This window comes from Neovison vison, chromosome 13, assembly GCF_020171115.1.
Source record: "Neovison vison isolate M4711 chromosome 13, ASM_NN_V1, whole genome shotgun sequence".
NCBI classification, from domain to species: domain Eukaryota; kingdom Metazoa; phylum Chordata; class Mammalia; order Carnivora; family Mustelidae; genus Neogale; species Neogale vison.
Window position 1 is genome coordinate 142,132,318 of NC_058103.1, and position 25,691 is coordinate 142,158,008.

The 25,691-nt window shown below is 48.2% G+C and overlaps 1 protein-coding gene across 4 annotated transcripts in view; it reads right to left on the reverse strand.

Moving 5' to 3' along the window:
* Positions 1-20,563, reverse strand: part of SLCO3A1 (solute carrier organic anion transporter family member 3A1) — a 301,019-nt gene extending 280,456 nt beyond the window's left edge. For all 4 annotated transcript variants that reach the window (XM_044231113.1, XM_044231112.1, XM_044231111.1 and 1 more), the window contains exon 1: positions 20,356-20,563. In XM_044231113.1, the coding sequence (XP_044087048.1) occupies positions 20,356-20,535 (180 nt within the window). In that variant the 5' untranslated portion in view covers positions 20,536-20,563. The remainder of the gene's footprint in view (positions 1-20,355) is intronic.
* Positions 20,564-25,691: the final 5,128 nt, after the last annotated feature.

Below are 25,691 nucleotides of genomic sequence, written 5' to 3' on the forward strand. Positions count from 1 at the left end.
CAAAATGGGGGACAACCTGACGAATTAAATGAGATAATATGAGTCACAGACTGCATCAGTGACCAACACACGCAAACACTCAAGAAACAGGAGATGATGATTATTGGTGAGCAAGTTACCACCTACTCAGAATTTCGGCAACAACCTCATCTGTTAAAAGGGTAACAACAGAGATTCCCAAGCCAAGGTCAAGGGAGCGAATGTCCCTTTCATACGGAGAGGTCTGGTCATCACAGCCCGCATCAACCCAGCAGTCACCCTCAGCATCACAAACAGGGATCAGCCAGATGTCTAACCTGATGTACTTAAAGGCATGCCTTAGCCCTTCTCCAGTGTGATCAAACAAAACAAATCCAATCAAGAAAAAAATGAACTTCCAATCAGACCACCCCGGAGTAATCAGATAAATTCACAACAAGGAACATTCCAAGGAATGTTCCATAAAATGACAACGTCTTCAAAGATGACAACATCTTCACAAGGACTGACATCTTCAGAAAGCTGACACAGTAGGAAAAAGGGGAGGAACTATTCTAGATTAAAAGAAGCTGAAAGGTGGATACTCACATTCACAGCAGCTTGACTTCATCACAGCTGAAGTGGGGAAGCAACCCAGCATCCATCAACAGATGAATGGAAAAGCCAAACATGGTACCTACATACAGTGGAGTATTACTCGGCCCTGAAAAGGAAGGTAACCATACAGGCCACAACACAGATGACTCTTGGAAGACGTGATGCCCAGTGAAACAAGCAAGACACAAGAGAACAAACATTATATGATCCCACGGACATGGGGCATCCAGAGTGGTCAAATCCATGGAGTCAGTGGGCAGAAGGGTGGCTGCCAGAGGCCAGAAGGGAGAAAGGAAGGGAGTTACTGTTTAGCAGGTACAGAGTTTCAGTTTTTCAGGATGGAAAGAGTTCTGGAGATGGCCAGGCGTGATGGTGGCACAACAATATAAATGTAGTTAATGTCAGTGAACTGTACACGTAAAAAGATGCTATGGGTTCCTGGGTGGCACAGTGGGGTAAGCGTCCAACTCTCAGTCTCAGCTCAGGTCGTGATCTCAGGGTCTTGGGATCAAGCCCTGCATCAGGCGCTGCACTCGGCACAAAGCCTGCTTAAGACTTTCTCTCCTTCTGCCTCTGCCCCTTCCTCCCACTCTCTCTTTCTCTCAGATAAATCTTTTTTAAAATGTTAAAGATGTTAAATTCCATGTTATATGTTTTTTACCAAAATAAAAAAAAATTTTTTTAAACCAAGAAGAAGAAACAGAGAGACTAAAAGTCATCTAACAAATGAAATGCAGGCTCTTTCACTGGTTTTGGCTGCATAAAAAATATGTAGAATGTTCTGGGGATTGAGCTAAGGACAGATATGGATGTCAACAGCAACACCAATGGCGATATTTTGGGAATACCTGAAGAGAGTTGAATATGTGGCAGGTATTAGTTCAAATGAGGGAATAGTTGCCTTGTTGGGAGTGGTAATAGGGCTGTGGCCTCATAAGGAAATGATCATATGTTATGAGGAGCCATAATGAAATAGTTAGGTGTGACATGTTCTCCTTCCTATAGTTTCCTTTAAGGTGGTTAATAAAAAGGTGTGTGTGTGTGTGTGCACATGTGCGCGTGCGCGTGTGCGTGCGTGTGCGTGTGTGTGCGTGTGTGTGTTGGTCAACAAATTGTTCAACTGCTCAATCCTACCTGGTAAGTACATGGCTACTCACTGCACTATAATTTCTATTCTTCTGCCTTGCTTGAGAACTTACAATAAAGAGTTAAACGTAAAAGTGGGTCACAAGTGCCCCCACTGCTCTCCCTGGGCTACCGTATGGCTGAAATGACATAACCCACGACAACACTTTGACATTCATTCAACATTCCACACGCGAAGGACAAGCATTGCTATTTTCACTTTGGACAATAAAACAGAGACCCAGAGTAAATAAATGATCTCCCAATCAGGAGTCTTTCAGTAAATATCAAAATGTTATTCTCGGTGAGTCCTGCAGAATACTTTTTGAAGAGGGGACATGTGCTTTTGTATGAAGGTCTTGAAAAATGACCGTGTGGTGAAGAAGTAAACATTAATTAGAGTGTCTGTTCACACTGCCATGGAGCAGTCTGTAATTTTGTGGGGGCTGTTAGGATTATTACATAATGGCCCTTGTTTTTGAGTGTCTGGCTGTTCAGAGCGAGAAATGCAGTCGAGGACTGAGCACACAGGTAACAACACGCCCAGAGCAGGGGCCCTGTGACAAGGCATGGAATGTACAAAGCCTCATTTCCAGAGCTCACATCTCCTGAAAATGCCATTTTGTACTCAGGGCGAAAGAAGACAGATAACACGGTTCTCTGGCCCCGGTGAAGTTATGTTCAACACTCCCTACCAATTTGAAAGAAACAAAGAAACAAAAAGAAAAAGAAAAAAAGAACAGAGTTCTCTTACAAGTAGTAACATGTTTATATGATACGGAAAAAAGCATGCTTAAGCATTCCACCCGGCTGTGATTTCTTAAGGAGGTGTGGTCTAAGGAAAGAAAAGGGATTTTGGAGCAAGGCAAAGCGGAGAGACCCAGGATCATACACTACTGCTGTCCCTCTGGGCAAGGTATTCAACTTCTCTGAGCCCCCATCTGTTGATCTGGAAAACAGAAACAATGCCGTTTAACTCACAAGGTCGTTGTGAGAATCGAATCAGACTATTTACATGCCCTTGGCAAAGGTAAGACCCTCAGAAAATGACAGTCCATTCTCCACAGTTGTGATTGCCCCCCTACCCTCACCAACCTACACTACGATTCTAAAAAAGCAAAAGAGAAAAGTAAGGAGGAAATCTGGATTTATTTTGGCAAAACAAAGCAGTAAAGAACCTATCAACAGATATATGGGAATGAGACTCAGTAGAATATTATGCAAACATTTAAAGTGATAGGAGGTACTTCTCAATTAAAATGGTACAAACTTCTGCACAAAATCTCACTCTTTCAAAACTTAACCAAAAAAAATTTTTAAAGCAGAAAACTTTAAAGATCACCAGTCCAAAAAAAAAAAAAAAAGGCAACCATTGTCTTAAAATTCAAATACTGCCTGCAAGGGAAAGGAAAAGAAGATTCTAGAACAGAATGGTATGGCACAGCAAGGCTCATAATCCTGTATTCATCCCCCTCAGGATGGTGAACCAGTGGCTAAATAAAAATCTGGAGAGTTTTCATTAATATCACCAAATCTGGAAAAAAGCATGAGTAGTTATCAATATATTCCTTTTTTCTGACCGGGGAGTAATGAAAACATCCACTAGGGAGAAAAGGGTGAAGAGGCCATGAACCATGGTGCTGATTACTTCTGCTGGAAGGAAGTGAAGGCTCCAGGAGTACACATGGAAATCCGGGGCTGATCCGAGGCCAGAGAATACTGCCCAAGGGCAAGCAGTGTGTACTCCCACATGGGAAGGCTGGACCCACCTAAAATAACCTTTAAAACAATCCAGAAGTAAAAACCATCAAGCCAACATCTTCTAGCCACAACTAGTCAGCACCTTACACACCACCTGCTATGGCTTGGCCAGCCCCGTATGCTCTGTAGGTCCTCAGGGTGCAGAAAGCGTGGCCATCAAACAAACAAAAAGCCAGTCATCATTCTTCAACTCCATAGTAAGGGGGCAAAAAAGAGAGGCTTCAGATCAAGAAATCACCCACACCAGGAACTAGAGAGATTTGCATATAGACACACTCGGGCAAGAACAGAGTGAAAAAAAGCAAACAAAAAGGCCTGGTCTCTACAAACACAGAATTCTGGAGGAAAGGACAAATGAAACATTGTATCAAAGACAAAAAATCCGGCCTAAAGGAAAACAGAACCCAAGAAGAGAATTCCCCTCAAAAGATCTTGGAGCCATAGAAATTAATATGAATGTGAGTGCAATAAAGTGAGAACTCAAAGGCAACATTAATCAAAAAAAAAAGAATGAGATTGTAGACCTCAGGAAATTAATTGGCAGCCAAATAAACATTAGAAAAGTAACATAAAGTAAAATCTACAGCAAGCCAAAGAAAGATGGCTTCGCATCAATTCACTGACTACAGGAAAGCTAAACTAAAAACAGTGAATATTGATAAAAACAGATCCCAGTAATCAAAGAAAAACAAACAAGTATGGAGTTCAAAGACAATCCAACATACAAATAAGTGTTGTCCTTATAGCAGAGAACTCAGGGCAGAGAACCAAGAAAGGTCAACGAGATGATATAAGAAAATTCTGCTGAGACTAATAAAGAATTGAATCTGTGGACTGAAAGATAACACCAGGTGCCACAAAAATATGACACACTTCATGTGGCAGTAATATACGTTGTGGTTAAATTCTATGTCAGATACCAAGAAAAAGTTCCTCCGGCACCTTACCTATGAGCACATAATGTATACAGGAAGACAAAGCAGGATGGCCTTGGACCCTTCTAAAGCAACATTCAAGGGTAGAAGGCAGGGACTTCTGAGTTTTAATGAACTCTTCTGCTAAATTTGAGCAAAGTTAAATTCTCTACTTTGTATTTCAAGAACATAGATTTTACGAAGCATATCTAGCCCTCCCACCAATTTTCCATGGAAGAAAAGAAAGAACTCTGAAATGATATACTGTTAATGATAATTCTATGGGCGAATTACTCTTTCCTCTTCTCGAAACCCACACCTTGATCCACACTAGAGGAGGACCCTCTCCTTTCAGGAAGAAACAAAGAAAAACCATCTGCTCTTCTGACTTCCTCACTCAGTCCTCCCCACAGGTGACTAGAGAGACTTATCTTATCTGTCAAGCTGTGAAAGGAAGCCTAGAAGATGGCCCCAACCTCTTCCTCTTCACCCCCTACCATGAGCAGTCCTCATGATGCACGCATTCTTTGCCCCTCCAGGAGGTAAGCTTACCCAAGCAGGTGAACCCCTACAGAGGCAGACGGCCTATCATTCTGACCGCGAGCTAAGTAACGAGGAGCACAAATCTGGCCACAAACTGAGTTTTGTCACTCAAACTCTAAATGTCTCCATACAAACTCCAAGCTGATATTTGTATACCCCTGTGGCTGATTAACATGTCTACACAATTATTAATTGGTAGGAAAGGGGAAACAGAGGAAAGTAATTAACTCTCACCCCTCAAACACCAGTCAGTTATATCTGAATGAAATTTTGGAAGTTCTTAAAATATTTTTACCTGGACTTCTCTTCATTTTAAAATTCTTCACAGTGGGAGCACCTGGGTGACTAAGCATATGACTCTTGATTTTGACTCAGGTCTCAGGGTCCTGGGATTGAGCCCTGCATCAGGCTCTGTGCTCAGCAGGGAGTCTTCTTGAGATTATCTCTTCCTCTGTCCCTCCCCCCACTCTTGTACTCAATAAATAAATAAAATCTTTAAAAATAAAATAAAGTAATAAACAAAATTCTTCATATGAATAGGTATTGTTTTTACAGAAAGAGTAGGGTCATTTTCCTTTATAACCATGCCACCAAAGATGAACATCTGATTTTACAGAAAAATAGTCCCAGTGGTTTAGGGGAAAGATTAAGTTTCTGACAGAATAGGAATCAATGTGACCTGATTTTATTACAGAAGAATAATAATTTGGTTTTTTTGTTTGTTTGTTTGTTTTTTAAAGATTTTATTTATTTATTTGACAGAGAGAAATCACAAGTAGATGGAGAGGCAGGCAGAAAGAGAGAGAGGGAAGCAGGCTCCCTGCTGAGCAGAGAGCCCGATGCGGGACTCGATCCCAGGGCCCCGAGATCATGACCTGAGCCGAAGGCAGCGGCTTAACCCACTGAGCCACCCAGGTGCCCCAAAAGAATAATAATTTGTAACAACAGTAACATACCACAGAGGCACAGGCTAAGCACTCTGGATTACCCCATTTAGTATGAAATAGGTGTGAACACAATGTCAATCTTCGGGCTACAATGGAGGGGTGAAGTCATTGGCCCAAAGCCCCACAAGATTAACACACAGTAGACATGGACTTCACAAAGCTGATAACCTCTACTAAAGTTGCCTCTTGAACAACATAGATGTGAACTGCATGGGTCCCCTTATATCCAGATTTTTTTTCCCATAAACAAAGTAGAGGACTGTAAATGTATTCTCTCTTCCTTATGATTTTCTTAATAACCTTTTCTTTCCCCTAGCTTACTTGATTGTAAGAATACAATGTATAATACATAAAACATACAAAATATATGTTAACCAACGGTCTCAGTGATCGGTAAGGCATCCTTCCGGTCAAGAGTAGACTATGAGTGGTTAAGTTCTGAGGGAGTCAGAAGTTATACACAGGTTTTCCATAGCATGGAAGGTAGGTGCGTGTTGATGCCCTCAAACCCCACACTGTTTAAGGGTCACCTGTACTCTGTCCCCAAAGTCACGAGGAAGTGCAGGGTCAACCCAGAGAGATGGGAAGCACGGGCTCCAAAATGTTGAGAGTTTATCTCCAGGTCCTGGCATTACGGATGATGCTGCTGCTTCTTCTTTTTTAATTGTATCTGTGTTTATCTCTATTTTCCAAATTTTCAACACATGTAGTTCTTGTGTAATAAGTAAACCAGTAAGCCCTCTATATTAAGACAAAAGCAACAAGCATGAACTTGAAGTTCAAGTTAACAGTAGAGCCAAGGGATGAGGCCACACAGGGCTCCTGAGTTGTCTTGGCCCACATTTGGATCGACTATCTGTGGGCAACAGGTGTGGGTCAACGGGCCAGAGGCGTTCTGGCCAGACTCCACATGCCCTGTATACAGGATGTGACGTCGAAGGGCACGCAGCTCAGTAAATGCCCCACGTGCCTCCCAGCCCCCTCATCCCAGTAGCCGGTTAGCTCCGCTCAGAAGATGGCTTCCCTCTGGTCCCTTATGATTATTCCAAGGAGGAATGCCCCCCTCAGCATTTTGCCAAGTCCTTCTCCAGGAGAACAGGAGGGGAATTTTGAATGGCCTCCATCCAATTTTCAAACTGTAAACTGCACGCCCACTTTCTGTTTGGAGACATTTCCTGTGTGTGAACACAGTTTGTCCTGTTACCAGCTTTAAAGTTATCCAGAACTGATACATCCGAGGCCAAGCTAAAGGGTTTGGGGAAAAAAAAAAAAAAAAAAAGAAGAAGAAGAAGAAGTCAAATATGATAGGACCTTTCCTAATTTTAGCTCATCTTGCAGAAATCTCATTTGAAGAGAACTCAAAAGAGAGGTTGAACACAGAGGTGCCATTGTGCACGGATGCTATAGCTCCCCCCACCCCCAACCTCCACCACCTCCGCTGCCCGCATCCCGGTGAGCACAGTGTTCTGAGACAGTCAGCGTCCTTCAGCCCCGTGGCTATGCCATGCAGCCACGCTTGCTTCTAGCTGGGTCTGAAGATGTCCTGATTCTGCTTCCTTCCATATGCTGGCACAGTGGCCTCGGGCAGCATCGTAGGGCATCGCTTCAAAGCTGGGGGGAGGGATAGAAGCCTTGCCAAGAGAGGTGCGGACCACCCCCACATCGCTGGCTGGAGTGCGGCTTCTGGTGCTGGCCCTGACATGCCCCTGTATGTGGCTGTGGCCGTGTTCCCAGCTTGCCCCTTCTCGATCATAGGCTTCCCAGCCCCATCCCACCTACGGAGGCTCTTCCAGCCAGATGCTTGCCATGTTAGCCTGACATCTTACTCGCTTGGATCTCCTCTGTCCCAGGTTGACAGAATGACATCTGCGACCACAAACATTCTCTTCTTCTACCCAGGCCCATCTCCAACACCACTTTCCACCTTGACCCAACACTTGGCTTCTAGGGCGGAGATTTCATTGACCCGCAGGGGACAGCGGATACAGCTGGACCAGATGCACGGCTCCCAGAGGACAGGGCCGCTGCCTGGCCCAGGACCCGAGACAGTCTAAGGAATGAGTCATTAGTGCAAAAGATATAAACATGCCATCCCTCCCGCTAGGATATATAAACTCCGTGAGGGCCAAGAACACGCCTTACCAAAGTCAACGTTGCTCACGGCACTGAAAGAAGTTGTCCGAGTTAATTAGTTTGGCAGAGACCAAGCTGTAGTCTCTTAAAAGGAGCCAATGCTGAGAAACTCCAAGAGTCAGACAGCTCCCACCCCCACCAAAAACACATGGGCATGAATCAGAGTAGAACGCAGGTGTCTGGACCTGACCTAGGAGACACCTGGCCAAATCTTGGGCTGGCTGGTACAGTGATGACATTCTCTTCCAGTCTTACCAAATCCAATAGGACTTCAGGGAATGGACAGGGCCAGCTGGACATTTTACTGGGCCTAATTCCTGTTAAGGAGTCCCAGGTGGAAGGAGCCGCAGAGAGAGACTACACACATTCTAAATATATACACACAAAATGCTCAACTACGTGTATGTCTAGGTTTTTTTGTTGGCTGCTTTTTTTTTTTTTCTTTTTAACATACATTTCCCTTAATCAGATGCCGTACTCACCCAGGCCAATCCCTGCGTTCAACTGTGCCCAGAACCAAGAAAGGGTTTATTCCAAGCTATTCGTTAATGCAATGAGACTCACTCCCCCACAGCCTCACCACCATGTCACAGACAGAAACACAGTGATCCCCTCACTTACTGAGACAGGAAGCAGGGATAGTCACAGGCAGCATTTCTGCAAAGAATGACACACAGCCAACAACATCCCATAATCTTCCTCCCCAACCCAAAACCCTAAAGAGGGCAAAGAATCTGTCTTTTCCTTTTTTTTTTTTCCTTTTTGTACCATCAGACCATTTTAGGGTCCCTTGTTCTTTTTCTCTCCAGATATCGTGGGTTGAATGTAGTCACCCCAAAAGGACTGTGTAGAAGTCCTAATTGCTGGAATCTGTGAACGTGACCCTACTTGCAACAAGGTCTTAACAGAGGTAGTTAAGGTAAGACGAGGTCATTACAGTAGGTCCTAACCCAATATGAATGCTGTCCTTCTAGGAGGAGAGAGACACAGAAGGAAAATGCCATGTGACCTTAGAGTCACATATGGGAGTGGTGCAAAGGCTAGCACTGTGTAGGTGATCAAAGGTCACCATCAGAAGCTACAAAGAAACAAAAAAGGATTCTACCCAGAGTCTCAGAAGCAGCCTGGCTCTGCCCACACCCTGATTTCAGACTCCCTGCTCCAGGACTGCCAGAAGATAAATCTGTTTTTCTAAGCCACCCAGTCCACGGTCATGGTCATGCGTCTCAGCAGAGCCCCAGGGAACCAACCCATCCCATTTCCTCCTTCGGAAACACATTCCTATCATTCACCTTCCCACTGGAGGGTCCAAGTCCACTTCCAACCAAAGGATAAATAGTCAAAGTCGCTGTCTCTGAACCTCACATCACACCCTTCTCTACCTAAGGGAGAAAATAGACCCCAACTTTAGTCTAACATCTGAGATAATAGAGAAAATGTTTGACAATAGCCCTACTGCCCTCTGAATTCCAGAGAAAGAAAATGCTTAAATAGAATGTAAGACCCCACTTACATAAATAAATAAAACATAGCAGGGTCCAGGAGGGCAAGAATTAACATACAGCCCAGGGTCCCAGGTGGGGCTGGATCTCTTGCCCTGTAGGGGGCGGGGAACTCAGCTATATCCCCGGAATGAGGATGGAGGGAAGGCAACAAAGGAAGGGGCTGGCAGAAGGGTACAGACAGTACCTGGGAGAGTCCTACCTGGGAACGACCAGGGTTTTGACTTCGAGAAGCACACCCTCACAGAGGTCTGGCAGATCTGACCGTGACACCCTGCCAGGGTGGTGAAGCATGACCCCGGTCAGGGGCCAGCAGAGGGAAGCAAGAAGAAAATTAATGACCAACCAGGAGGTGACAAACCTGAGCTGAGCACCGTGACCACCAGAGCTCAGCTCCCCCGGTGCAAAGAGAAAAGCAATAGACCTGAACACAAGAACACTCAACTTCCTTTTTGGGAAGCTAAAATGTGTCCCTTGTCCCATGGAGTGGTCTCCCTGACAGCCTTCGGGTGCCAGGAGTCCTCACCATGTCTTTAATTTCTGCTTTAGTACTTAAGTGACAAAAGCATTCCCCAGGGAACTGGAAGTATCAGAAGACAGAGAAGTACAGACATATGTATTTTTATCTGCTCACCCCATTAAGAATAGGTACGATGCCTTTTAGGAAACACCGTCTGTTTTTACAAAGGGGGGGGGATATTTTAAAAGACAGAAATTAATTATTTTTCCCCCTGTATTCACCAAAACATTATTTTTATTTTTATGTGCTTATAATCATTATCTCCAAAAATAAAGTCTTTCGGATTGCTCACCGGCTCACCCCTGCTGGCTAACGTGGTCTAGTCCGGAGGGTAGAACTGCACATTTGGGGAAATTCCTTACTCCTGTGCCCTGATTTTGCCTAAGACGAAATCAACAAGGGCAGAGTTTTGGCGAAGTTATTTTTAAAAAGAGACCTAAGAACACAAGCCACAGCCAATGTTGGGACCCAGGGACAGATACGCCGATGGGACAATCTGTCCCACCTGCGCATCTCAGAAGGTTCACGGGGCTGCACTTGCCTTTAGCCCAAGTCCTGCTGGATCCGCACACCACCCTGAGCCCCTGTGCAGTGAGGAGGACCTCGCTCCCTGTTCTCACCCACCACCAGCAACAGAGCTACAGAACTGCTTTCGGACTTCTCGATGTCTATGCATCTCCACACATTAGCCAAGGTAAAGCGAAGGTGCTAATTTATGGTTTTGTCTCCCAAAGACATCCTCCCTTGGGCTGTCGGAAAAACCTGCTGTTGGCACGTTAAGCCTCCCAGCCGACATAGTATTTACCACGCTGGGGAGGCAGCGCGACGGCCCCATCATAAATCACACAATAAATTGTGAGTCCGGCCCTCGATGTTTTGCATAATGATAGTGGGGGCCTATCTGCCGCTCTCCTAGATCTGTTTCAACGGGTCGAGTTTCCTTTCAGTCTTTTCTCCCAGCGCCCACCCCAACCACAAAATAAGCAGCTGTCTCCAGCAGAGGAGGCTGGAAACCCGGAATGGACCACAGAGCGTGCCGTGCTGAGCACGTCACACAAGTCTGATTTTGGGAAGAGGGCAGAGCGATGAGCCACAAGGAGAAACCAGCGCATACATTATGCAAAACAAGACAAAGTCCACTCCAAAGGCCACGCCAGCTGCCCTCTGGGAAAGACGATGGCCAAACTGCAAAGCCCGTCACAATCAACTGTGGTTGTATTCCCGGACATGCCTCTGAGTCACATGGACACTCTCTCAGGCCTTCGCAGACACCTGCCCTCTGCAACCTGGAGAGTGGCGGTGACCACAGACCCAGGGTGCACCTGCGCATCCCCAGGGAGAAGATGTTGGTGCTGAAGCATCGGGCAGCCAAGTTCCAGGGGGAGAGCTCTAGGGGGCTCTGCAGGTGTACCTTAACCATTCTCTGACCCAGAAAGCCAAAGGAGAGCTGAGCTAATCAACCATTCTTTTTTTTTTTTTTTTTAAATGGGTTGCATCCCAATAATTGAAGCTTACATAATAAAAACATATGGGTCCGTGCTGCTTAGAAATGTGTATCTTCATTAAGAGAATTCTCAGCAAGGTAAACACGAGATTTCAGGTACGGTAGTTGAAAGCTTACATAATCAGGCAGAGGGCAGCTTTCCAATTTCCACTTGCTTATATTCAAGGTGGTAATTTCTCGTTCTCATCAGCCCAAGATGGGAAAGCGGCAGTGTCAGAATGGGGGAGCAAATCCAACAATTAGAGAAGGAGCTGCCTGTTTTACATAAGCCTTTTCCGAAGGGGGGAGGAGGGAGACAATAGCCAGTCCCAAGAACATTGTACAATAGTCTTTAATTGAAAAGCACCATTGTGACACTCTTCTCCCTCCACCAACCTTGCCAGTGCAGGAATGGAGGTAAAAATAATCATTTCTCTCTTGCTTAAGTTCCTGTAGTTGTGTGGGCAGGGATTGAGGGAGGAGTTTGCCTAATATTCTATTATATTCCCCAGGACTATTTGTTGAAAGCCTGCTCTCGGCTCCTTCCCATTTCTGCTAACTCTGCACCGTCGGGAACTCAGGTAGCTATGAAGTGAGAGCCACAAAGGGCTCTAGACCTACCACCAGAAAGTGTCCAGGGTCACCTGCACAGCCAGGTTCATTATCCAGAGACCCGTCCCAAAGGGCCACCTGCCAGACAAATTAGAATCTGCCACCATGTCGTACAGAACTCACGTAGGGACTGTGGACGGATGGACAGACAGACAGATGCACTCGTTCTCCTGCACAGAAACTCACACCTGCTGTCACACCTGCTAGTCTCCAGGATTCACAGAGCGCTCGTAGTGAAGATCTCTAACAAAACCCAGTGCTAAGGAAATAAGACATCCCTGTTGCACTCAACACTCTTCCATTCTGTTACCAGGGTATCTTGAAAGGCCACTGGGGACCCAACCTCCCAGGAGAACAGCATTGGAGAGGTATTGCCAGGTTACTTCTGAAGGGAATCACGAAGTCAAAGGGGAACAGTGGGTCCATGATACCTGCCCCACCCCCACCAGCCCTGTTCAAAAATAATGGCTTGTAACAGCCTATGTTGCCTTTGGCTTTTAAATATTTTCAGTAGGCGTTAACCGGAAGTCATAAATGAGACTTTTGTACTAAGTCCCCGCAAAATTTTAATGACCAACTGTTATGTCTTAGTTGAGTAACTATTCCCTATTTGAAGGGGAATGTCTGCTTATTTCTGGAAGCAGCTGGCTGGGTGACCATCGTTTCCATTAAAAAACTGAGCTACTAAAACCTCCGTGAGGAAGGGCTTTCCTTTTCAGAAAGCCTCGGCTCAAAGCCACAAAGAAAAACAGAAATAAAGAATCTGGAAATAGCCAACTGCAGATTCTGCCCGCACTCAGTGGAACGTTTCCGCTCTGCCGGCGGTCCCTGGAATGCCCACGAGGGAAGCCCCCCAAGCTTGCTCACTGCGCAGCCGTGGCTGCAGAAGGTCCAGGGCCTTAGGAAGGAGACAGGGCTTCTTCCTCGGTGAAGCAGACCCCATGCCACCACGGTTTAGGGGGTCCTCAGAGAGCATGTGCTCTCCTGGGAAGCCTATGGCCCTTGACCATGAATCTATGAACTCACCTAAAATAGCCACTGCAGGTTGGGTCACTGAGAAGAGCCTGCTTTATTCCTCATCCTTCCCAAGGACAGAGGTGACCAGACCTGGGAAGCAAAGTTGAGTGTCTCTGTGCAAAGGTGTCCCCCCTAAACAATCATCGTAGCTCAGGGGAATGAATCCAGGGGACGAGAAATGACACACCATCAACAGCTCACTCGCTCAGCCTCCGAGAAAACCAATAAGGTTCAAGAGGGGGAAAATGCCCACAATTGTGCCTACGGACCCTGCTTCACACCGCAGGACTAAGAGGCAGTGGGTGTGGCACAAGCCCTGAGAACCCCCTAGGCAACCAGGACTGAGCCCCAAGGTTGCTTATCTCAAACAAGGCTGCCCGGAGGACAGCATATGTCCATAACAGCTGTCCGCTGATCTCCCCTCCTGACACCCCAGGCTGCCTTGTAGCGGTCACCCCTCATCCAGAGACAGAGCAAGCTACAAGGGCCCAGATCTCCAATTCAGGAAGCAAATTCTCAGGCCCCTGGAAGGACTTGTGCTGTGCCAAGGTCAAGGAATAGGGTTACGTCATTAGTGTGAAAGTTCTGAATCCCTACCCTATGCGGAAAACTCTACCACGTGTCCACAGATCTAAATCTCCCAACCATCTGTGAAGACAGGACCCGTTTTTCAAAAGGATGATACTGGGGCTCAGGTTAAGTCAAGTCAGGAGCTGGGAAGGAGAAGGTCCAGGGTTCAAATGCAGGTCTTCTGACTCCAAGTCCAAACCCCTCCTCCCTGCTCTTCAGCTGCACATAATGTAGAAGACCATCGAGTATTCCCCATCCTGTGGCCACAGACCACAGCGAGAGACAACAGGGCCCCTCCAAGCCAGGCATCAGGGCACCTGTCCCTCCTAGTCACGTGAGTCCTGCTCCACCCACCTGGAAGTACCCACTGACTAGAAATGCTCAACGTCACCATTACTGGAGTGGGCTCCTCTCCCACAGGACTGTTAATTTTTATAGTGTCTTTAAGATAAAATGGATTGCTATATTTACAATAAGGGAATAAACAGAATTAGCAGGTGGCAGATTTCTTACTACTAAAAACCTTTTACCTCCCAGACAAAATGGTCATGCAGCATAGTACACTACTTGATGTACAATTCACTACACCCAGATCGACACTTGATTGAAATAACTTTATTTCTCATTTGTTGGGGCTACAAACTGAAGGTCTGCAGTAAATACACAGAACCAGGTCATTATGAATAGCTAGTATATGTCAAGCACTGTGAGCCAGTTGGCGTTCCAAGTGCTTTACAAGTACCGACTCCGTGAGTTCTCACAGCAGCGTTATGAGGGTATGTACGATCATGATCCCGACTTTAAAATAAAAACCCAACACACAGAGAGGTTAAGTAATCAGCCTAAGAACACAGAGCTGAGAAGGGGAGAACACGGGAGTGAACCCCAGGTCTTCGGAGGCTCACCCCCACTGAGCCACGGCTGCCACAGGTGCCGTCAGTCTCCGCCTCGGAGTTTTCACCCTTTAACTTCGAGCTTTAACCATTCAGCCATCCTGCCTGTTACATGAACACAGAAACACTTAAGTTACATAAAATACAAGTTTCTCAACCCATACCAATTCACACTTCTCCTGTGAACCAACGTCGGTGATTCCACTCCTTTTTTCCGGTTTATTATCTATTTTGTAGATGCACGTACAGAAACAGAAAGCAAAGCTAAGTGACAAGAACAAGGATGCTATCTCTGTGCCTACAGATTGCCAAATACATTTCTGAAGGGGAACAGAACATAGGTGACTTGTCTTCCGTTAAATCCGTGTTTAAGCCATACAATGAAAATTACCACTGACATGTCCTTTAACATCTTCCCAAAAGGACAGCATTCAATATTTAGCGTACATAACCCTGTCCAAGAACATGTATGTCTAGAAACACAGAACGCACACATTAATACACATAGTGTAACGGAGAACACATACAAAATACAAGTGAGTAGAAGCGATAACTACTTTGACGCTACTTCAGAGGAATGTGGTTATTTATTAAATGATGTACTGCGGTTCGATCAGTGCAACTTAAATTTATTCCCCAATTTGGAAGTAGAAATGCTGCTGGTAGAGTTTTATTCTCCACCCCAGCAAGGGGGGAGCACCTTCTGCGCATGTGCTTGCCCAGTCACCTGAAAGGCCCCATCCCCCTTTGCCTGGCACCTCAAGGAGCCCTCCTTCACCCAAGAAACACGGTCGGCCGGTCAGTTTAGCAGGATGCCTTCTACTCCCCAGCCTCTGCAGGAGGCCTGGCACCGACCTTGAAAGGAGCAGCAGTGTCAGCAATTAACCAGTGAAATTCACAGATTTGTTTTTCTTTATTCAAGGCCTTCACCTTCATCCGATGTGGCAGCTTCCTCATTGTTTCTTCACTACCGTATACTTAACTCTGCTAAATGAGCCCCTCCCTGAACAAGGCAGAACTTCGAAGCTCGCTTTAAGAGGAACAAGGGAAATTCTGAGACCCGCTTGCTTGAACTGCCGGGCACCAGTGGAAACTTATCCAGTCTAACACAGAGCTACAGCAGGCAAGGAGATGCGTTTACATGCTGGGCATCTGATTAGTAAGGCAGTCTCTCCGCGGAGAGGCCTCTGGGTCATCCTCTCTGTAAGGAATCTAAAATGGAAATGCGGGAGAGTTACAAAATTCAGGAAAAGAGATCGCGCTCGCTTCACAACTGATGCACTTCCCGGGTCGGTAACCGCACAAGAGAAAAACCCCTCCAGAAACTAAGCTATGTACACAAAGCTGGCTGAAAGGAATTTTAAGAAATCGTTTTTTCCCCTAAATAATTATTAGCTAAACATTTGCAACCAAACAGCCAGGAAAAAAAAAAAAATCATGGTAATTGTATTTCTCACTACCTGGGGCTATCCAGTAATTATGCAAATGGCAGAAAATTTGTCACTTTGAGCAAACATAAGTGTGTAAAATAATTTGATTAAGTAAAATACAGTGGCCTTAGTCATCATCCTAATTTGACAAGGACTTTAAAAATGTCACTCAGCTGTCTGCTTCTGGGGAAGAGATGCAAATACCCCTCTTCAAAATGATGCTTCCTGAGAGATTGAAAAAAGAAGAAGAAGAAGAAAGAATAAGAAATCCAACAGTCTCAGGGCACCTGGGTGGCTCAGTGGGTTAAGCCGCTGCCTTCGGCTCAGGTCATGATCTCAGGGTCCTGGGATCGAGTCCCGCATCAGGCTCTCTGCTCATGGGGAGCCTGCTTCCCTCTCCCTCTCTCTCTGCCTACTTGTGATCTTTCTCTGTCAAATAAATAAATAAAATCTTAAAAAAAAAAAAAAGAAATCCAACAGTCTCACCTTACCAGTCACTCAAGCTATGCAATGCACTCCGGCCAAAAATTTTTAAAAAGGGACTATCAGGCAGTGAGAAGGAGCTTTGTGACATGCACTCACGTCTCTGGCTTGTTCCCTCCTCCCCACAACCTCAGTCTCAGGGTATGCAAAATTCTCAATCAGCAAATCCCCACCCCCCCCCAGCCCTCTCGAGCCCCGATTCCCCCCAAGAGTCAGAAGCCCCACCAGCACACCCCACCCTGGAGACTCCTGCTGCAGCCTCAAGTTTTCAACCTGAAGAAACTCAAATGCCTTTGTAGGAGAGCCTCAATCACAACCACCCAGAGGCTTTCATTTCCTGCACGCAGCCTTATCCACTCCAGTCCTCGGCAGTCTGAGAATGGACACGAACCTCTGCCCGCAGGGCGACCGTCCACAAATGGCTGCAAACATCTCAGGGGGTCTCCACGCGCCACCAGGCTGCGTGCACCCTCTGACTTTCTCTCCGAGTGGTTCCCACGTGCCTACGCCTTCTCGAAAGGGCCCGAGACCTCAGCAGATGTCACATCCTTGCAAGTAGGTCAGTTCAGACTGGAGCCACCGAAGCCGAGGCCCAAGTCAAGGAAGATCACATTCTTGACCCAGCACGCCACGCCCATCAAACCGGACAGGTCTCTCTTCTGCTACAGAAATTATTTTGTGGCCCATCAGGCTGTTTCGGGAACGAGGATAGAACATCCCTGTGACTGTTGGCTGATCTGAAGCATAATTTCAGGTTGAAACACTTGCAAGTGTAACAGATTTCAGAATCCGCAGCTGGCCTGGGGTTGCATGATTACCTAATCTCTACGATGGGGCGGGGGGGGGCAACAGCCTTCTGCACTCTCCTGAGAGACCCCCCCCCGCCCCCACATACACACACCCAGGCAAAAAGCTGCTGGTCCTCTGCCCAGCTTAACAATTAGTGTTTGTCTCATACACAAGTCTCCCTTGAGTTTCCTCCCTGGGCAGGTTCTTGAGGGAAGGTGCGTGCATTCGTGCGCACACTCACACACTAACACACGCGGAGTCCTGCTTTTCAGAGTTGCTTCTCAAATCACAGGCAACTTCCTCCTTCAGTTCTGCAGTTGGGAAGCCTACCCCAGTGTCACTGAAGACACAGGCAATCTGCCTTTCCAGAAAGTAAACAGAGAAATGAAATGAAGCCTCCAAATGTTTTTTAAAAAAAGACAAAATGAAAACGTGCACTATTGGGATCAAATAGGAAATACCATCGCTGCCACAGAAATTTTGATCACCCCCCCCCCCCCCCCCCACAAGCAAGCATTGCTGGCCATGTCCCAAAGTGTGCCCTTCCTCGGGTATCTGAAAATGCTACATCAGAGGGACGGGCTGATTGCCAATGCCAAGATCACATACAACACACACCCTGCACACCGACCCCGGGTACAGGCGCTCGGGTTTCTCAAGAAAGCCACGATGAATTAAACAGGGAGAAATCTGCTTCTCCTGCAAACATCCTACAATGCTTCATTCCCCAGTTATCCATAAAGAAGTCTCACACAGCTGAAGGAATAACAAACTTTTTATTCCACCTCCAAAATAACAGATGAACAGCCAACTCCCCAGCGGCCCAGAAGAGTAAAACCCATAGCAAGCGGATTCGGTCAAGCCTGGCAAGCAAACTATCTATTTTCATGAGGTTCAGATGGCAATGGACAGTCCAGGGCAGCCGGGCAAGACTGAGCCCTGAGCACCTTATGCCTCCACTCCTAGTAACCAGAATGAATTCAATTTCCTAGGCCTGTCCTCTGCTGGGCCTCCAGCTCCTTTCTGCCGGTCACCTGTTGACTCCTGTTACCCTAGCTCTCTGAACTAAGCTTTCTATCAACCCAGGCTGAAACAGTAAGCAGCCCCCCTCCACCACCGACCCCCCCCCAAGATGGACTGACTTCCTCAGCTGCCTGCCACTGGCCTATTCTGGGATTCTAGTCAACGTTCTACCTCCTGGTGCCAGCCCTGCCTCTATATATCTGCCTCGCCATCAGCCCTCTGCTTCTCAACTTTCTAAAGGAGCTTAGGCTACTCATCTGGCTGAAGCCCAGCCTCATTCCGTTCTAAGACCCTTAGATCACTGCAAGCTAAAACTAAGCCCGTGCCTTCCTTTATAATTCACGGTGTGAAAAGTTCTGTTGCTGTTCGCCACACATGAATACGGCACTCTGATTGGTGGTCTCGGGCCACCAAACTGTGAAACTGAAGACAGCTGTGGATATACTAAATACCTCCCCAAACCCAGACCAGGTCAGGTAGTACATACTTTGCATATGCTCCCAGTACAGACCTATAAATATTTTCTTACTGTGCATTTGCATCTTGGTAATACATATACCTATTTTAAGATCTTAACAATCAAATTCCCTCCATGAAAGCTCTGATAAACGGACCCCCCGCCCCCCAAGACAGTTATCCCTACCTCAAAACTCCACGGGCCACAAGTACTGTCTGAACTGTAACTACAGGAAAAGTGCATTTTATAGAACAGAGATCCAAACAGAGAGCTGAGCTTGAACAACCCGCTCTCATAACCTGGAAACTGACTTTACCCCACACTAGAGACCACACCTGCTTATAGTTCCTCTGCACCGCAAGCCCCCCGAGTCTTTGGAGTCCATTTATGAATGGTGCCCTGCCCCAGCAGTCTGGATCTCATTAACTGGACCCCAAGGCCAGGAAGGAGGGATTACTGGTACATCAGGAAGAGCACGATTCTGTCTGTAGATGCCCTTATCCAACTGCCAAAATCTTGTCCAATTCTCTCTCCATCAAACTTGTTCTCCCACACTCAAAGTCTCTGACATTTGATTTCAGCCGCAGGTCAATCACCAAGTAATGATTTAACACTGCACACTCCGAAAACAAAAATATTCTCCCGCGTAGGCAGGGCTGTACTTGGGTCTGGACGTGCACTCTCTCTAACTCAAGTTGGGACCACCTGCGCGGGGCAGGACGAAGCGACAAAGTAGGTATTTGACAGTGCTGAGTCATTACAAGCGGTTTCCTCTGATATGTTATGCACCTCTGGGCCGTCTGGGCACTAATATCCCCTTTTGGAAGGCAAATGAAAGAAATGTACATAGAGCAAAATGCTGCAACCCCCTTGTGGGCGAGAGACCACGGTGGGGAATCGAGGTCTGAGCATGGGTAGCAGAACTGTACAAACTCGCAGCTGCTCTCCAGGTACTGTAACTTTATCCCAGACGCCGAAAGATGGCTATGGGGATAGGGAGAGGGAATATTCCCCCCCTGCAGTCCTGGCTCGGATCAGGGCCACATTCGGGCGCATTTTACTCTAAGCTGTTAAATCCCCCCCGTAATTGGCGCATGGAGAAAGCGCCCGGAGAAAATGATGCATAATGGATTTGTTCTCGAGGCGAATGGAATGGAGAGTAGAGGACGCAGGATGCTAACTGGCTTTTCTTCCCATGTGCAGGTCACCTGAAAACCGCGCTGCCTGCCTCTCCGAGGGGGCTTCTGAAGTCACCCTCTGGCTGCGCTTCCCCGGCGGGGAGGGGAACCTTTCACGCCCACCTGCCCGCCGCCTCTCCTCCCCGGGCACCCCGGGCCCCCGCCGGCCGCGCGAGCAGCTGCCGGCATCCGCGGTCCCGCCCGCTCCCCGCTCTCTCGGCTGCCCGGGCCGGCAGCTCCCCCGGCGGCCGCCTCTGCACCACTCGCCAACCTCCGCGCCGGGCCGAGGTCATGCCCGCCTGCCCCCGGGCCCGGGCGGCCCCTTCCCCGTGCCTGCCGGCCGCCCGGGCGCCGGGCTGCGGAGGGGGCCCCCGCGGCGGAGTTGGCAAGGGGACTCACCAGGTAGGCGCCCACCGTGCCCTGCGCCAGCATCAGGGCGCACTCGGACACCAGGAAGATCTTGATGTTGGAGAAGCAGGACACCTTCTTTTTCTTCTTCTTGTTCCTCTGCGCCTCGTCCCCCTGCAGCTCGCCGCTCCGGCCGCCGCCCGACGAGCCGCCCGGCTTCTTCCCCTGCATCCTTCCCCCGCCGCCGCGGCCGCCGCCGCTTTCCCGCTCGCCCCGGGTATCGGGGCCGCTGCCGGGCGGCGGTGTGCGCGGCGAGCCTGCGTGCTGTCCCCGCCCCGGGCCCGCGGCGGCCGCCCCTGTCCTGCCGGGGCTGAAGAGGTGAAAGGCACAGCTCCTCGCCGCCGCCGCCACCACCGCCGCCGCCGCCGCCGCGCGCGCTCGCCCCCTTCCTCCACCTCCTCCTCCTCCGCCCTCCCCGCGCCTCCTCCTCCGGCTCGGGCTGTGCCAATCACAGGGGCTCCTCGCGCCGCCCGCCGCCGCCGCCGCCGCCGCCTCGTCGCCCGCGGACGCCCGCCGCTGCCATCGCCCGCTTCCCCTCGCCCGCCGGCGCTCGCCTCCTGCGCGTCTGCCCCGAGGCCGGGCCGCCCCCCGCCGCCTGTGCGCCCTCGGGGAGGCGCGAGGGGGAGCAGCTCGGGGCGCGCGCGGAAGGAAGGGGGGGTGCCCCTGAGGGAGGAAGGCGGTGCCCGGCCCCTAGATGGCGCTGCGGGGCTCGGGGCGCGCTGCCGCCGGCGCTGGGCGGTGCTGCGCGTACAACTGGGGGCGCGGCGGTGGGATGCGGGGGCGCCCGGGCGGGGCGGGGACCGAGAGCTCGGGATCCGGGGCGCTAGACGCGAGGAGAGGAGAGCCGGTTTCTAGGAAGAGAGAGAAGACCGAGTACCCAGGAAGGGGTGGGCGCGCTCTCTTCCCCTCCGCCCGGCTATTTCTGGGGACAGATGTTGCGCCCCGGGGCTTGGGGAGGTGCCAGAGGTCAGAGCTGCTTGAGGCTTCCGCAGCCGGCTGGCCCCTGCTCCTGCTCCCCCGGGCCCCTGGGCGTGCGTAAAGGGCTCCTGACCGCAAGGAGAGAAAGCAACTGAAGCACCCCCAAGGGGGAAGTTCGATTAACCCGTCCGGAACCGCACAGATTATCAGCCACCCCCAGCCACACTGTCTGGGTGGCTGCACGGTCTCAGTGACCCCAGCAGAGGGCTTCGTCCAGCCCTCCATCTGCCCGGAGCCTGTCCTCAGGAATGATGATGCAGCCGAGGCAACAGCCCGCGGGAAGCGATTCGCCACAGGCCTGCTTTGATCCCCATTCCCCTCCCCTAATTTTGTGGCCGGGCCACTTCCCTGTCCTTGGCCTGAAAGCCTGCGCCCCGTGGCAGCCGCTCTTTATTTATAATCATTACCAGGAGTTTGGGCCACAAATCAACACCAGTAGGATCCGCTAGTCGTCCCACAGCTTTGGGGAGCTCAGAAACACTGGGAAGGACTGGATCAGTACCGGGAAGTCTCAGCAACTTCTGCCTGGGCCACTGGGGGGGTTCAACCAATTCTTTCTAAAGCCTTTACTTAATAATGTGTCAGAGAAAATGTGCCATTCTCCTAGGCTCCTGTGGACAAATGCGGGCTAAAATTTGAAACTGAATAGCAATTAACACTTCCATAATGTTTATTTCCTCCCGAAGAACTTGAATGAGAATGGATGGTGTAATGTGGGGGCGTTGTCTTACCATACCATTTAAATATAAACTGCTTCATCCTGTCGTTCCAGACATGATCTCACCTAGACTTGATGTCCCTTTCAGATGCTTCCCCTCTCCTGGTCTTGGCTGTCTGCTGTCTGAATTGGCTCCCCCCAGCAGAGATCTTTTACTATCCATTCCCCCTCCCCCCATTCATGTCACCAGGGGCTGCAGCATTCCCAGAGAGTCTGTCCCCTTATTGCAGCTCCTCCCCTATGCCCTGCACCCTACCGTCAGGCACAGCTGACATTTCTACTGAGTCCTGCCTCTGGCCCACCTGCTGGGCCCTCTCCAACAGGCTTCAGGGGAGTACTTCCATTCTTTTCCCTGAGAAGACCCTCGATGAGCTAGTTCCCTTCCTGCCTCTGTGACTTGGCCCTGCAAAGCAGAGATGTTTACTTGTCCCCAAAGCTGTTGAAATAGCATGCTGAGTGCATCATGGTCCGTAAGTGTTGTTTACATACTTTATAACAACAAGAGGTAATGTTTCTCCTGTACTTCCTCTGGTCAGGTCCCATTCTAAATGCTTTACCTGCATCTAGCCTTTATGCCTCCCAACCATCCTCTAAGCTAAATACTATGATTAGCCCATTCTACAGATAAGAAAACAGAGTCCTGGAAAGGTTAAGTAACCTTGCCAATGTCACATATCCACTCAATGGCAGGGCCAGCCTCTGAAACCAGTCCCTTCTCTTGAGGACAGCAGAACTCAGTACAGTTTCTACTTTATAAATGGAGACTCAGAGATATATAGTGACTAGCCCAGGGTCACACAGCTCAAAAGGGAAAGTACTTGAATCCAAGTCTAGCTCTCTTCACTCTATACCACATTACCCTGTGTGTAGTCCAAGAAGGACACAGGCTTTTTTCAGTTTGGGTCATTTATTTTAGATCAAAACTTAACTGTCGTTGGAGTATTCAAACACTTCTGCTGCCAGAAAGAGGATTCTGGATTAGGGTTGTAGCTTCTCCATGTAATTAATGGTAAGCAGCCATGAAAAGAATCCTGTGCCTGAAGACTTGAAGAGTAATCAAAGTCAGCCTGAAGGAAATCAGGTGTCAGCCTTACAACCATCAGAAAGAAGAATTTAACACCTTCAATTTCTTTCCCTCCTCGCTTGTCCTTTATTTACCTGTAGATGAGGGCTCCAGGGTTGATGAGGTGGGTTCACGAACTCAGGTTCTTCTACTTGGCATCTCTCCTACGCAAAGAAAGCAGCACAAAAGACTGACCACCCTCGTCTCTACTTGGCACGTGACTGTTGGTTAGGTATGTTAATACCCTGTGTAACATTCAAATCTCACAGCAGGGAGAACTGTTTTTATTAGACCCATCTTCATGAGTAAAAGCTGCAAGTAGCTTTTTAGGAGCTTACAGCTACCAAGTGGCGGGAATAGAAAACTGCATTTTCCCATCCCAAGTTGGGAGGAACGCCCAGGAGGAGGAGGGAGATCAAGAGGGGATTTAGCCCCGCCATGATCTGTGGTTTCCCCTCCAACCAGCCTCTGAAATGAACCATTGACCCTCCTGTGGCAAACAAGGCAAACAGAGCTCAGATCCCATCCCACGCCTCAACTGGGCAACCTTAAATGTTGCCTTGGAGAAATGCCACAGCCACCACTTCCAGCCTGGACCCTTTCTCGTCCTCTATCCCCCTAGTGGTGGGTGGTAAATTGAGGATCCGTAGGCATCACAAACGCCTGGAGGACCCTTGTGAATATTTTTGCCTCTCTGCTACTTTTCTGGGCTAGGTTCTAAATTGGACTTTCCTAAATTAGATGAAAATACTGCTAGCTAGAGCTGGGGCTCCATGACTCCTCTCTTTCTTGGCGACTAGAGGTATTCCAAACACTGAGAAGCCATGTAATCTGGAAATGTGATGTAGGGAAGCACAAAGATCGGGTGACGGGGGAAGACAGACCGGCTTTTTTATTCCGAAAACATTAATAAGCTGTACATAAATGCTTGGTGATTAGGATTTGGGAAGCTTTTCTCCCCCACTTTGGAAAGGACCATGGGTTCATATATGTGGGAGAGAAGTGGGTTAACTTCATGGCCACGGGAAAGAGAAGTGACAATATCTTTCACTGTTCCTGAGCTGTGGCAAGATTTCACAGCAAACAGCCTCAATGTAATTCAACACAATGAGAAACTGTTGTTCAAGTAATTCACATGAACCATCCTTTGCCAGCTTCAATTTTGTTCACAGGCAAATACAAAGTTGAAATATAAATGCAAAGAATGATTTCTGATTGTCACTGGGATGGAAAATAGATGCTTAGATTCTCACCCTATGGATGGATTTTTTTTTTCCTTTTTCTGAAAATACAGCAATCATGTATTGTGTCCAACCAAGGATAGAATTGGGGCTAGGCCAACTTCTTTGGCTTGAAACTAATATTTGGGCTGAGTTGAAGCTTATTTTCTCTCCTTTGGAGTTTTTCTCTCCCCACCCCCACTTTACAATTAGCCTGATGCATATGCCTTTCTACTCAGAGCCCATAGCGGGTGTTTGCTACTGACTGTATTCACAGTTCTACATTTTAAATTATATCTCTTAATTTGAATATATCCTAAAGCTCAGCGAAGAAGTGAAAAGAATAAACATCAGTGTAGATGTAATTTTAAGAATGTGCCTCCGAAATCCAAGGCAAACGGAAAGGGAGAAAAAAAAAAAAAGAAACTTCAGGGAAATTGGAGAACAGATAGGAGAAAACTCAGGGTTTAGAAATGTGTTTTATTTATGCAAAATGAGCCTTGAGATGAAAGAAGCAATACAAATGATAAACATTTACCAATATTAGTGTATTTGGGGAGCTCATTCTTGGTTGCCTTCAATTGCTATGTGGGTGCATAGAATGTTTACCCAAATAGACTGTTAGCTTCTGAAGAGCAGAGTGTTTTCCTTTAAAAATAAAGGAGCCCTTGTCCTGCTCAGCATCTAACAGGCCTCCTGCCAAGAGGCTTAATACTTAGGATTAGGACAGGAAAATGACCAGAGGGTGTCAAGGTTTCTAGAAGACTTCCTTCCAGGTATACTCCCCAGGGACCAGCTTCTCCATCCCCGTGGCTCCTTCTTATATCAGGAATTATCCTGGAGTGCCTCTCACTAACACAATGCCTTTTCTCTCTCAAGGGCAAGTGTCCCAGTTTTGCTCCCAGTCTCAAAAATGCACACACACCCTTGTGTTTTAAGGATGGCTCCTGATAGTAGATGTGAACCAGGGAAATAAAGCAACCCTGCAAGTGTTCAGAAGGCCCAACAGCCTCTCTGGCAAAGATGTGTAGATTTTCAAGGTTGATAACATGCCAAGAGTCTCATGGGTCCCCAGGCCAGCAGAAAGTGGTCACAGTTGTCTGCCCCCCTAGGGGCCGTGGGCTCCAGGGCTGGGTACACCAGGTGGTCGTGGCACACAGCAGCCCAGGAACGCTCAGGCTGTTGGAACAAAGGAAATATGAGAAGACCAGGAAAGAAAACCCCAAGGTGTGGGATGCCTCTAAAACCTAAATCAAGAGTATGAGTAATAGAGGCAACCTCCACAGATGAGGGAGTGGAAACCCCTACTCAGATTAGGGTCCTCCCCCACGACCAGCTTCTGTCCTCC